At 53.5% G+C, this 12,461-nt stretch overlaps 1 protein-coding gene across 1 annotated transcript; it reads left to right on the forward strand.

The window, feature by feature from the left end:
* Positions 1-4,281: 4,281 nt before the first annotated feature.
* LOC135828696 (uncharacterized) lies at positions 4,282-6,621 on the forward strand. Its single transcript, XM_065341116.1, has one exon. It carries the CDS (start codon positions 4,282-4,284, stop codon positions 6,619-6,621), a length of 2,340 nt encoding a protein of 779 aa, XP_065197188.1.
* The last annotated feature ends 5,840 nt before the right edge of the window (positions 6,622-12,461 follow it).

Genomic DNA, 12,461 nt, shown 5'->3' on the forward strand with positions numbered 1-12,461 from the left:
TGAGTTCGTGGAATTGAGTGAGCTCTTGCCCTCTGTGTCTAGCTCTGTGCCGCACGCCCGCACACAGGACGTGCTCCGTTTTGTCCGTCGGATGGGGGTCCGTTGCGGGTGGTCGAGGACGGCGCTGCCCGCGGCAAGAGCAGGCACGTTCAGGACCTTGCAAAGGTTACCTGTTTCAGTGTTTTCACAGTTTGTATTTTGCTCGCTCTTCGGTTTGAATAATTCCTCGCCGATCGCCTGTTTCAGTGTACTTCACCACGCTGAATCCTGCCATTCTACCCCGAGCGCGGTGAGCGGAGCAGGCAGCAGAGAACGCGAGTCAGCGTTACTCGCAGCAAGAGTAGGCATGTTCATGATCTTGCGACATGGGTCGAGGCCTTCACCGTCTTGGTCCAGATCATGGTCGACATTGCTTTGCACAGGATAGTGGAGTTGCTGTTCTGTCAATTCCGCATCAAGGCTGCTGCCGACCCATCACTGAAGTGGGACATCATTGCGCCCAGTCTGTGGCAGCTGATATATTTCTTACTGTCTCCAACGCTGCTGGGAGGACGGTATGACAGCTGGTCCATTTAACACACAACCGTTCAGCCCCATGCAGTCGTTTGGGCTAGGCATTGTGCTGGCCAAGAGTTTACAACGCCCTGGCCCTAGCATTGCCAGAAGGGATCTGTTTGCCAGCGACTGGCTCTAGCATTGCCAGGAGGGAACTGTTTGCCAGCGATAATCTATCTTTCTTCTTCAAAGTAAGTTGTTCAACCCCAGGCTATGCAACTCCACACCAAGTTACTAGTACTGTGTACATACTTGGAGCATGCTTTGACCAGCAGCATCCAGTTCTTCATCTGCACCCAGGCACAGCCCTGTCATCAATCCATCAAGTACTGCTATTACTTGGTCTACTTGTCATTGGTGGGGTAAGGAACTCCCACACACACACATACATAGTGCATAAATCAATCTGGTGCTAGTGCCTGTCACTTTCGAGGTGCACCACCCACGTACTCACAGGCTGGCCTATGCCCATGCTGTTGCAATCTCCTCCAGAAAGTATGGGGGTTAGCACTGTTGCAGTTCACACTGCCATCCCAACCAGTGTGTATAACCAACAATTGACGTGTTGCAAGTATTCAAGTGTTCAGTCCAACAGCAGATTTGCTTGGGCCACTCTTGTCCAACCATTTATGTAGTTTTCCAGTATAACCTCAACCTCTCTGGCCCGACGTCATTTAGTCTCTGACACAGGCGTTGCGTCCACAAGCACGAACCCGCCTGCCTTCTAGGCCATCTCACATTCGCCACCCACCCGGACGTTATTATGCCCTGCCTGTCTGACCTTGTCAAGGCCACATCTGAGTTCTTCTCACATAATGCTGCACCTCTCAACCTCCGTCAAGGACGACCCTGAGCTGGTGGCACCAGACTCTGTCAACGTATTGAATGTTGGCACAAGCCGTTCAGTTCTTCTCTGGTCATGGCACTCATCTGCACCCTCTACTTGTGTCCAGTACTACTTACTGTTTCGAGCATCACACCTGCCAGTCACCTCCAATACCATCGATGCTCCGTGCCCGGACCAAGTTGGATGACTCCAGAACCTTTGCTCCCACAGCTGCGGCACGACCTGACACCATGGTCTAGCCAATCACCGCAGCAAAGTTCGTCCTTCTATTTGGGCAAGCTCCCTTTGCTGCACGAGCATTTATCCGGCGTGAAATGAGGGACACCGCCAAGGAGATCATCAAGGCCACATCTGAGTTCATCTCACAGAATGCTGCACCTCTCAACCTCAGTCAAGGACGACCCTGAGCTGGTGGCACCAGACTCTGTCAACGTATTGAAGGTTGGCACAAGCCGTTTAGTTCTTCTGTGGTCATGGCACTCATCTGCACCCTCTACTGGTGTCCAATACTACTTACTGTTTCGAGCATCACACCTGCCAGTCACCTCCAATTCCATCAATGCTCTACCTGGACCAAGTCGGATGACTCCAGAACCTTTGCTCCCACAACTGCGGCGCGACCTGACACGATGGTCTAGCCAATCACCGCAGCAAAGTTCGTCCTTCTATTTGGGCAAGCTCCCTTTGCTGCACGAGCATTTATCCGGCATGAAATGAGGGACACCGCCAAGGAGATCATCAAGGTAACTGTCTTACTGGTTCTCATCCGTGTTGCTTGAACTCTTGTCAGTGTCCTCTTTACCACATGCTGTCTCAATGCAAACACATTTAATGCCTAGCTACCCAGGGGGCTTTTTGTCCTCGTCCCTCTCTTGGCTCCGCCAAGGTCTCTCTCTCTGCAGTGCCCCCTCTCTGACTCCTCCCTTGGCTCCGCCAAGATCCTGCTCCGGCAGTGACCCCTCTCTGACCTCTCTCTTGGCCCTGCCAAGATCCTGCTCCGGCAGTGACCCCTCTCTTGGCTTCGCCAAGATCCTGCTCCGGCAGTGACCCTTCTCTGACCTCTCTCTTGGCCCTGCCAAGATCCTGCTCCGGCAGTGATCCCTCTCTTTACTCAGGGCCCTCGGTCGCCGTCCCTCGGACGCAGACTCTTGTAGATACTTGGCTCCCCCAACATTCTGCTTCGGCGGTGTCTACCCGGCCGACTCTGAATCCTCTCTCGTAGATACTTGGCTCCGCCAACATTCTGCTCCCGCAGTGTCTACGTATATCTCTTGTCTGACCTCTCTCTTGGCCCTGCCAAGATTCTGCTCGGGCAGTGACCCCTGTCTTTACTCAGGGCCCTCGGTCGCCGTCCCTCGGACGCAGACTCTTGTAGATACTTGGCTCCGCCAACATTCTGCTTCGGCAGTGTCTACCCGGCCGACCCTGAATCCTCTCTTGTAGATACTTTGCTCCGCCAACATTCTGCTCCAGCAGTGTCTACGTATTACTCTTGTCTGACCTCTCTCTTGGCCCTGTCAAGATCCTGCTCCGGCAGTGATCCCTCTCTTTACTCAGGGCCCTCGGTCGCCGTCCCTCGGACGCAGACTCTTGTAGATACTTGGCTCCGCCAACATTCTGCTTCGGCAGTGTCTACCCGGCCGACCCTGAATCCTCTCTTGTAGATACTTGGCTCCGCCAACATTCTGCTCCGGCAGTGTCTACGTATTACTCTTGTCAGACCTCTCTCTTGGCCCTGCCAAGATCCTGCTCCGGCAGTGATCCCTCTTTTTACTCAGGGCCCTCGGTCGCCGTCCCTCGGACGCAGACTCTTGTAGATACTTGGCTCCGCCAACATTCTGCTTCGGCAGTGTCTACCCGGCCGACCCTGAATCCTCTCTCGTAGATACTTGGCTCCGCCAACATTCTGCTCTGGCAGTGTTTACGTATATCTCTTGTCTGACCTCTCTCTTGGCCCTGCCAAGATCCTGCTCCGGCAGTGACCCCTCTCTTTACTCAGGGCCCTCGGTCGCCGTCCCTCGGACGCAGACTCTTGTAGATACTTGGCTCCGCCAACATTCTGCTTCGGCAGTGTCTACCCGGCCAACCCTGAATCCTCTCTCGTAGATACTTGGCTCCGCCAACATTCTGCTCCGGCAGTGTCTACGTTGAAGTGTAATGGTGACCCCCTCCACCATCCTGACTGATACTAGCTAGTATTCATGGTGTTGTGTGAATGCCTCCTAGTAGAAGTACGTGTACTAGCTGCTTCTGTTCGTTGCTGTGTGCACTGTTTGTGTTCTTTCCTGTGTACATGAGTACTTGCATGGCGTTGTCGTTCAGGGATGAGTCGTGCGTGACTCCTTGTTCCACTGCATGTGCGGTGTGCTTCTTATCTTCTAATCTATAGGCTTCGTGCGGTTGGTGTCCGCTTTCTCTTCATGATCATGAGCCACTGCGTTGTATAGACTGCATGACGTGCTAACGGTGGCTGCCGTGCGGTGTGTGCGATTCACTGCATTCCTGACACTGCTGCTTGCAGGCGCATACATGTACTGCACCTTCGCGTGCTCTGTACTTTAGTCTTTAGTTCCGGTTCGATGCACCATGCGCATGCGTCCGGTATGGTGCGAGATGGTTCTTGCTCTCCCAACATTGTTTTTAGTTAGTTCTTTTTCTTAGTCCCAACAATAACCTCATGGAATTAAATCAGTGTGAAACGTAACTATGAGTTCGGTTGTGGGTCTGCAGTAGTCCTAGTGACACGGTTATAGTACAGCTTGTGGTGCCGAAACCCGGGAGGACGTCAGGGATACCAGCTGGGTTGCTGGTTGGCGTCGTGGTTGATTGTACTGTCGCGTGTGGACTCGTGGGGAAACTTAATTTTCCGATCTAGTACGATGTCGAAAGCTGAAGGATACCTGCGACCCTACCGGGGAAAGGTCGATGATTTCCAGACGTTCTGGGCGAAATTTGACGTGCTGGCGACAATCAACAAGTGGGACTCGGACGAGAAGAAAATGGCCCAGTTACCCTTGTTTCTGGAGCAGGATGCGTTCCTGGTGTTCAGCCGAATGAAGTCGGATGACAAGAAGAAGCCTGACGCCGTCCAGAAGAAAATGGAAGAGGCGTTTTGTATGACGAAGTGGGAAGCCTACCGGCGGTTCAAGGCCCGACGCATGAGACAAGAGGAGTCGCCAGATGCCTATGTTGCCGATTTGCAGCGCCTCGCCAGTTTGGCCGGCGATGCGTCGCCTGGGGATGACAAAAATCACTCTGTTGTTGAGCAGTTTCTTGACGGGCTTCCACATGCGTGGGCAAAGCAGGTTAGGTTGTCACTTGTGGGAAAGGACCAGACTGTGAGCGCCTGCTTAGAATTAGTCCGTGCTGTTCAGCTTAGTGATGGCGATTCTGTGACAGCTGCAGTAGGTACAGGTGCTGGAACTGGTAGTTTGGCTGGTGGAGCACGTGGCGACAAGACCAGCAGAAAGTCTTTCTTGTGCTACCTCTGCAATGAGGTCGGCCACATGAAGCGAGATTGCCCAAGGAGGAAGCAGGGGCAGCAGAGTGGGTCCAGCTCCAAGGATGGTGGAGGCCGTGGCAGTACGTGCTACTTCTGTGACAAGCCTGGTCACAGGAAGCCAGACTGTCCGGACCGGAAAGCTTGGCTGGCGAGCCGGCAAGGCGGGAGTGCTGCAGCAGCAGCTGGAGATGAGCCTAGTCCAGCCTTGGCCTCTGTGTCTGTGCCTTCGCCAGGGCAGCTGCCTAGGATCAAGGTAGACATGTGGACAACGGGCAACAAAGATGATGTGTCGCGTATGACAGCAGTCATTGACACTGGTGCTGTCCGATCACTGCTGACTAAGGACCAAGCCCTGTCCTGTGGCCTTGCGTGGTCAGAGTGTGAAAGCAGACTCGTGGCGCTGGATGGCCAGTCTATTGCTGTTCTTGGGAAAGTAGCCGTCAACATTGGACGATTGGATGGCCCTATCCCAGTGCAGATGCCAGAAGCCAGTGTGGAGCTGTTAGTCGTCAACGATCTGAGTGTCGTACACGCCGATTTGTTGATCGGTTGTGATGTAGCGAGCAGCTGTGGTGGCCTACATCTTGAGTATGCCAATGATGGCCGGCTGGAGAGTGTGAGGTTTGGGCCCGTGTCAAGTCCTGTGTCTGCTGCACTTCCTCAGGACGGTCACCCTTCCCGCCACGTGCAAGTGAGCCGTCATGGACAAGGTGTCACGTTGTCGGCACGTGATGGAGAGGTCCAATGGTGTCATGAAACCAAGCGTTGGATTCTCCGCTGGAAGTGGAAAAGTGGTGCAGCCCCTGAGGTTCCAGTGGGCTCTGGCATTGGCCAGTACTCCAGGGAGAAACTGAGCCCAGAGCAGGAGAAGTTGTTCTGCAAGGAAGTCGACGCTTGGATCGCTAATGGTTGGCTTGTGCCGCACGATGAAGCCACACAAGGTGCAGTGGCTGGTGTGCTTCCGTTGATTGCTCGCACCCAAGAGCATAAAGCATCCACCCCGATCAGACCATGCCTGGATTATCGTAAGCTTAATGAGCTCATTGAGTCTGAGCCTGGCTATGAAGCCCCCGTGTGCGCCGAGAAGATCAGGCAGTGGAGACGCAGCAGTGATGGTCAGTGGGAGATGCTGGACGTGAAAAAAGCATATCTCCAGGTGCATGTCAGTGCTGAGCTAGTGCGCTACCAGGCCGTTCTCTGGAACAACAAGGTGTACGTGATGACCAGAATGGGCTTCGGGTTGGCGATTGCGCCGAAGTTTATGCACCTCGTCATCCAGTGGATCACTCGCCATGGCCCAGAAGTCGACAACTATGTTGATGATATCCGAGCTCCAGCAGAAGTGACTCAGTGTGTTGCCGACGAGCTTGCAGCCTATGGACTCCCAACGAAGCCTGCCGAACCCATGGAGGAGTCCCGTGTTCTTGGTATGCAACTGAAGGCTAATGCCGATGGCGCCATGGGCTGGTCCAGGAGAGAGATCGATCTAGAGCCACCACCTAAGATGACAAGACGCAAGGTCTGCTCATGGTGTGGACGCCTTATTGGCCACTACCCGGTCTGTTCGTGGCTCAGGCCTGCTTGCGGTTACCTGAAGCGGCTGGCGACTGCTGCAGGTGGCAATGGATGGGACGATCCACTGCCGGAAACCCTTGTTGAATGCTGCCAAGAGCTGTTCGCGAGGCTCTCCTCCGACGATCCGGTGCATGGTCAGTAGGACGTGCACGCGCAGGCTGACTCCACCTGGACTGCGTGGTGCGAAGCATCTGGCCTAGCTATTGGTGTCGTTCTTGAGCTCGACGGGACCGTTGTGGAAGATGCATCATGGCTTCGGCCTGCAGGGGACAAGCTCCATGTAAATGTTGCTGTGCTTGACTCTGCCATTAAGGCCCTCACGCTAGCCACGAGGTGGAACGCGACGCATGTGGTTCTGAAGACTGACTCGAAGACTACTGCGGGATGGCTGGCTCCGGTTGTTGGTGGGTCACGTCGCGTCCGGGTTGGTGGTCTGCATGAGGTTCTGGTGCAACGTCGGCTGCAGATAGTCAATGATCTTCTTATCGTGACGGAGATGCAGGTGACTGTGGAGTGGGTGCCAACGACTGAAAACCTTGCAGACAAGCTGACGCGCGTGCCGTTCAACTGGCCGAAGAAGAGCTCTGATGTTGTGGCCAGTCTGCCGAGGGCTGTGGCTGTTAGCCCTTTCTCTAGCGATGAGTTGGGCAAAGCCCAGGCATCGGACGAGGTCATCCAAGGAGTGATTCAGCAGATTCAAGTTGGCCAGCCAGTAGCAAGTCGGCGCTTCCGCAATTGCGCCGGTCAGCTTCATGTGGAGGAAGGCCGCCTAGTCCGGAGCCTGAAGCTGCCTGTGGAAGGGGAAGTCAACGTGCCAGTCGTTCCCGAGTTGTTAGTGCCTGATGTCGTGACTGCTGCTCATGTCAACACTGGTCATGCTTCCTGGCAGCCAATGTATGAGTTGCTCCGCAAGCACTGCTACTTTCCTGAGATGGCGTCTGCCTGCCAAGACCACGTCAAGGGGTGCCAGAACTGCCAAGCCGCTAGTCCAGCAAAAGGCCCAGCAGCCCCCAGCGCCAGAGCAGAGATCCCAGGTCAACCATGGGGAACAGTGCAAATGGACACCCTGGAGCTTGGGCTGAACCGTGGCAGGACACACCACTGCGTGCTCGTGTGCGTGGATGTGCTGACAAAGTGGGTGGAAATAGTGCCAATGAAACGGCACGACGGGCCCAGTGTTGCCTCGGCCTTCGTGAGCTTGTGCTGTAGGTGGGGACCACCAGACGTCATCCGTGTGGACAATGGGACTGAGTTCAGCAATGCCATTGTCCAGTCTGTCTTTCAAGTGTTCGGCGTGAGGGTGAAGACAGGTGCCGTTCGCCATCCGCAATCCCAGGGAGCCGCCGAGAGGTACAATCGAACATTGCTGACTCTCATCAGGAAGGTCCTCGACGAATCATCGGACTGGATGGACGATCTTCAGATGCTGGTCCACTTCTACCGCTCTCGACCGCATTCAGTGACTGGCATGTCCCCAATGATGGCCATGGTTGGGTGGGACCCACCTGTGTTGATTCACGATGGACGCCCTAGGTACGACTTTGACACGTGGCAAGCAGAACACGCAGCACGATCTGCTAGGATCCAAGACCTTCTGGAAGACGCCATGTCGGAAGGCGACTGCCATGACGAGGTGCTGCCCTGCGCTTACCAGGCTGGAGATGCAGTCATGCTGCGGATGCCTAGTCGTCGTCAGAAGCGATTGCCGCCTTTTGAATCCGGCTGGACTGTGAAGAAAGTCATTTCTCCATCAACTGTCGTGATCTGGCGGAGGTCTGATGGTAGATCCCCTCGAGAGAAGGTGGTGAACGTGAAACTCATCAAGCCGGATGCTCCACGCCAGGTCTGGAATTGCCAACGGAAAACTTCCCTGATGGAGATGACGGCCAGGAGGGTGACAGCTTCAAAGCAGATGGCTGGCTTGGATGGCTCCCTGATCCGCAGGAGCCTGCTGCCGATGGCCAGCATGTCCGCATGGATCTTCGAAACCGACAAGGCATCCAGCGACCAGCTCGCTTCCAGGATTGATGCTGTTTGGCAGGAAATGTCACCAGGCGGAGGGATGAAGTGTGATGGTGACCCCCTCCACCATCCTGACTGACACTAGCTAGTATTCATGGTGTTGTGTGAATGTCTCCTAGTACAAGTACGTGTACTAGCTGCTTCTGTTCGTTGCTGTGTGCACTGTTTGTGTTCTTTCCTGTGTACATGAGTACTTGCATGGCGTTGTCGTTCAGGGATGAGTCGTGCGTGACTCCTTGTTCCACTGCATGTGCGGTGTGCTTCTTATCTTCTAATCTATAGGCTTCGTGCGGTTGGTGTCCGCTTTCTCTTCATGATCATGAGCCACTGCGTTGTATAGACTGCATGACGTGCTAACGGTGGCTGCCGTGCGGTGTGTGCGATTCACTGCATTCCTGACACTGCTGCTTGCAGGCGCATACATGTACTGCACCTTCGCGTGCTCTGTACTTTAGTCTTTAGTTCCGGTTCGATGCACCATGCGCATGCGTCCGGTATGGTGCGAGATGGTTCTTGCTCTCCCAACATTGTTTTTAGTTAGTTCTTTTTCTTAGTCCCAACAATAACCTCATTGAATTAAATCAGTGTGAAACGTAACTATGAGTTCGGTTGTGGGTCTGCAGTAGTCCTAGTGACACGGTTATAGTACAACGTATTACTCTTGTCTGACCTCTCTCTTGGCCCTGCCAAGATCCTGCTCCGGCAGTGACCCCTTTCTTTACTCAGGGCCCTCGGTCGCCGTCCCTCGGACGCAGACTTTTGTAGATACTTGGCTCCGCCAACATTCTGCTTCGGCAGTGTCTACCCGGCTGACCCTGAATCCTCTGTCTGTTTGTGTGTTTGTCTGTCTGTCTGTTTTGTGTCTGTTTGTCTGCTTTTCTGTCTGTTTCTGTGTCTATCTGCCTTTCTATTTCCTTGCCTCGTCTCCATATCAACGAGACATGAATCATTGCCACATTCAAGCAGTCGAAGGCCGAACGCTAGCAAGGCTGCTAATGTGACAGTGGCTACAGCTGGGAGACGTGCACGATTGCCAACGGCAATTCCAAGACGTTCTGGGACACGTTCAGCTCCACCACCATCTCAACTACCCGGTGGCCCACCGTGGCTGGTGGTTACCCGCCAAGATCCTGCTCTGGCAGTGATCCCTCCTGCTCCGGCAGTGACCTCTCTCTGACCTCTCTCTTGGCTCCGCCAAGATCCTGCTCCGGCAGTGTCTATGTGTTTAATCCCGCTCACGGTTGCTTCGGTACGAGGCTTGCTGGCCACAATGGGCCATGCTCATTTCCGGCTACTCAGGGCTCTCTGTCTTCGTCCCTTGGACGTGACTATCCTCTTGGCTCCGCCAATTTCCTGCTCTCTCCGTAGCCTCTCACTTCGCTGGCCAGCACCCTCCTAACCGCAAGCTGCTGTGTGTTGTAGTTAATGTAGCATTATAGTAATAATGCAGATTAATGGGTGCACGCGGCTGCTTCGGGCTACCACTCAAACTATGCAGCTATGAACGTGCGCTGTTCGTGCTCACATGGTACTCTATGCATCGTGGCATTCTATGTGTCATACAACGTGACACTCAACGCCTCGCCTCCGATGTGGAAGGCGTGTGGCTGCGTTATGATGACGCTTGCTCGTAGCTTAACGTGGGTGGCATGCATCGTTGAGTGTCTTGCTAGAGTTTGCTCTGCTATATATTTTCGATCCGTTCTCTGCGACAATCATTCTTCCTTGCTCGTAGTGTGTATTATATTTCGATTCGTTCTGTGAGCGGATCACTCTTGTCAGATCATTGTGTTTCACCCACCCACCTCCCATTTCTCATCTCTCATTTACTTTGATAAAGTAAATAAAGGGGTTTTGGCCATGCTCATTTCCGGCTACTCAGGGCTCTCGGTCTTTGTCCCTTGGACGTGACTATCCTCTTGGCTCCGCGAAGATCCTGCTCTCTCTGTAGCCTCTCAGTTCGCTAGCCAGCGCCCTCCTAACCGCAAGCTGCTGTGTGTTGTAGTTAATGTGTGTGTGTGTGTGTGTGTGTGTGTGTGTGTGTGTTTGTGTGTGTGTGTGTGTGTGTGTGTGTGTGTGTGTGTGTGTGTGTGCGTGTGTAGCATTATAGTAATAATGCAGATTAATGGGTGCACGCGGCTGCTTCGTGCTACCACTCAAACTATGCTGCTATGAACGTGCGCTGTATGTGCTCACATGGTACTCTATGCATCGTGGCAATCTATGTGTCATACAACGTGACACTCAACGCGACTTTCATTCATGCGCCACGCTCAACGTAGGTAGGCGTAGGCACTCAACGTGTCATAATAAAGTTTGGCGTTCATGCGTGTCGCTCGCCTCCGATGTGGAAGGCGTGTGGCTGCGTTATGATGACGCTTGCTCGTAGCTTAACGTGGGTGGCATGCATCGTTGCATGTCTTGCTAGAGTTTGCTCTGCTATATATTTTCGATCCGTTCTCTGCGACAATCATCCTTCCTTGCTCGTAGTGTGTATAATATTTCGATTCGTTCTGTGAGCGGATCACTCTCGTCAGATCATTGTGTTTCACCCACCCACCTCCCATTTCTCATCTCTCATTTACTTTGATAAAGTAAATAAAGGGGTGTTGGCCATGCTCATTTCCGGCTACTCAGGGCTCTCGGTCTTCGTCCCTTGGACGTGACTATCCTCTTGGCCCCGCCAAGATCCTGCTCTCTTTGTAGCCTCTCACTTTGCTGGCCAGCACCCTCCTAACCGCAAGCTGCTGTGTGTTGTAGTTAATGTGTGTGTGTGTGTGTGTGTGTGTGTGTGTGTGTGTGTGTGTGTGTGTGTGTGTGTGTGTGTGTGTGTGTGTGTGTGTGTGTGTAGCATTATAGTAATAATGCAGATTAATGGGTGCACGCGGCTGCTTCGTGCTACCACTCAAACTATGCTGCTAAGAACGTGCGCTGTACGTGCTCACATGGTACTCTATGCATCGTGGCATTCTATGTGTCATACAACGTGACACTCAAAGCGACATTCATTCATGCGCGACGCTCAACGTAGGCGGCATGCGTCGAAGGCACTTAACATGTCATACTAAAGTTTGGCGTTCATGCGTGTCGCTCGCCTCCGATGTGGAAGGCGTGTGGCTGCGTTATGATGACGCTTGCTCGTAGCTTAACGTGGGTGGCATGCATCGTTGCATGTCTTGCTAGAGTTTGCTCTGCTATATATTTTCGATCCGTTCTCTGCGACAATCATTCTTCCTTGCTCGTAGTGTGTATTATATTTCGATTCGTTCTGTGTGCGGATCACTCTTGTCAGATCATTGTGTTTCACTCGTTTGTGAGCTTTGACTCGTTTGTGAGTTTGTGAGCTTTGACAAGTTTGTGAGCTTTGACTCGTTTGTGAGCTTTGACTCGTTTGTGAGTTTCTTGCTTGCTCGTAGTGCTTCAGAGTTTGTGAGTTTCTTGCTTGCTCGTAGTGTTTCACAGTTGGTGAGTTTATTCGCTCCTTGCCGCCGTTGTGCTTTGACTCGTTCTTATCCTTGTTTTCGCGACGCCATTGCTGCCTATACTGACGACGAAATCCGCGCCATGACGGTTCCGCGTCTCCGCAGCAAACTCTCGCCGTTGGATTTGGATACTTCGGGCCAGACGGCTGCCCTCGTTGATCGCCTGATTCAGGCCCAAGTTCATCACGCTGATCCCTGCGAGTTTGCAGCGAGCACAGCACGGCGAGCAGAGCAGGCAACAGAGAACACTTCTGGCGGCCATGGTTCCCGATTCTCTGCCTCATAGTCATACGAACTCGACTCCTCTCCCAGCCAGCTCAGGTAGCAGCAAGTAGTTCGCCGCCCACCTGGGAGCTTAACATCGCCAGCGGATTTTGATGGGTGAGTTCGTGGAATTGAGTTAGCTCTTGCCCTCTGTGTCTTGCTCTGTGCCGCACGCCCGCACACAGAACGTGCTCCGTTTTTGAGTCGTCGGATG

The sequence above is a fragment of the Sycon ciliatum genome, chromosome 12 (assembly GCF_964019385.1).
Source record: "Sycon ciliatum chromosome 12, ocSycCili1.1, whole genome shotgun sequence".
Lineage (NCBI taxonomy): Eukaryota > Metazoa > Porifera > Calcarea > Leucosolenida > Sycettidae > Sycon > Sycon ciliatum.

What these genes read in the sequence shown, in the direction of transcription:
- LOC135828696 (XM_065341116.1), top strand. Translation starts at nt 4,282, where the DNA reads ATGTCGAAAGCTGAAGGATACCTGCGACCCTACCGGGGAAAGGTCGAT.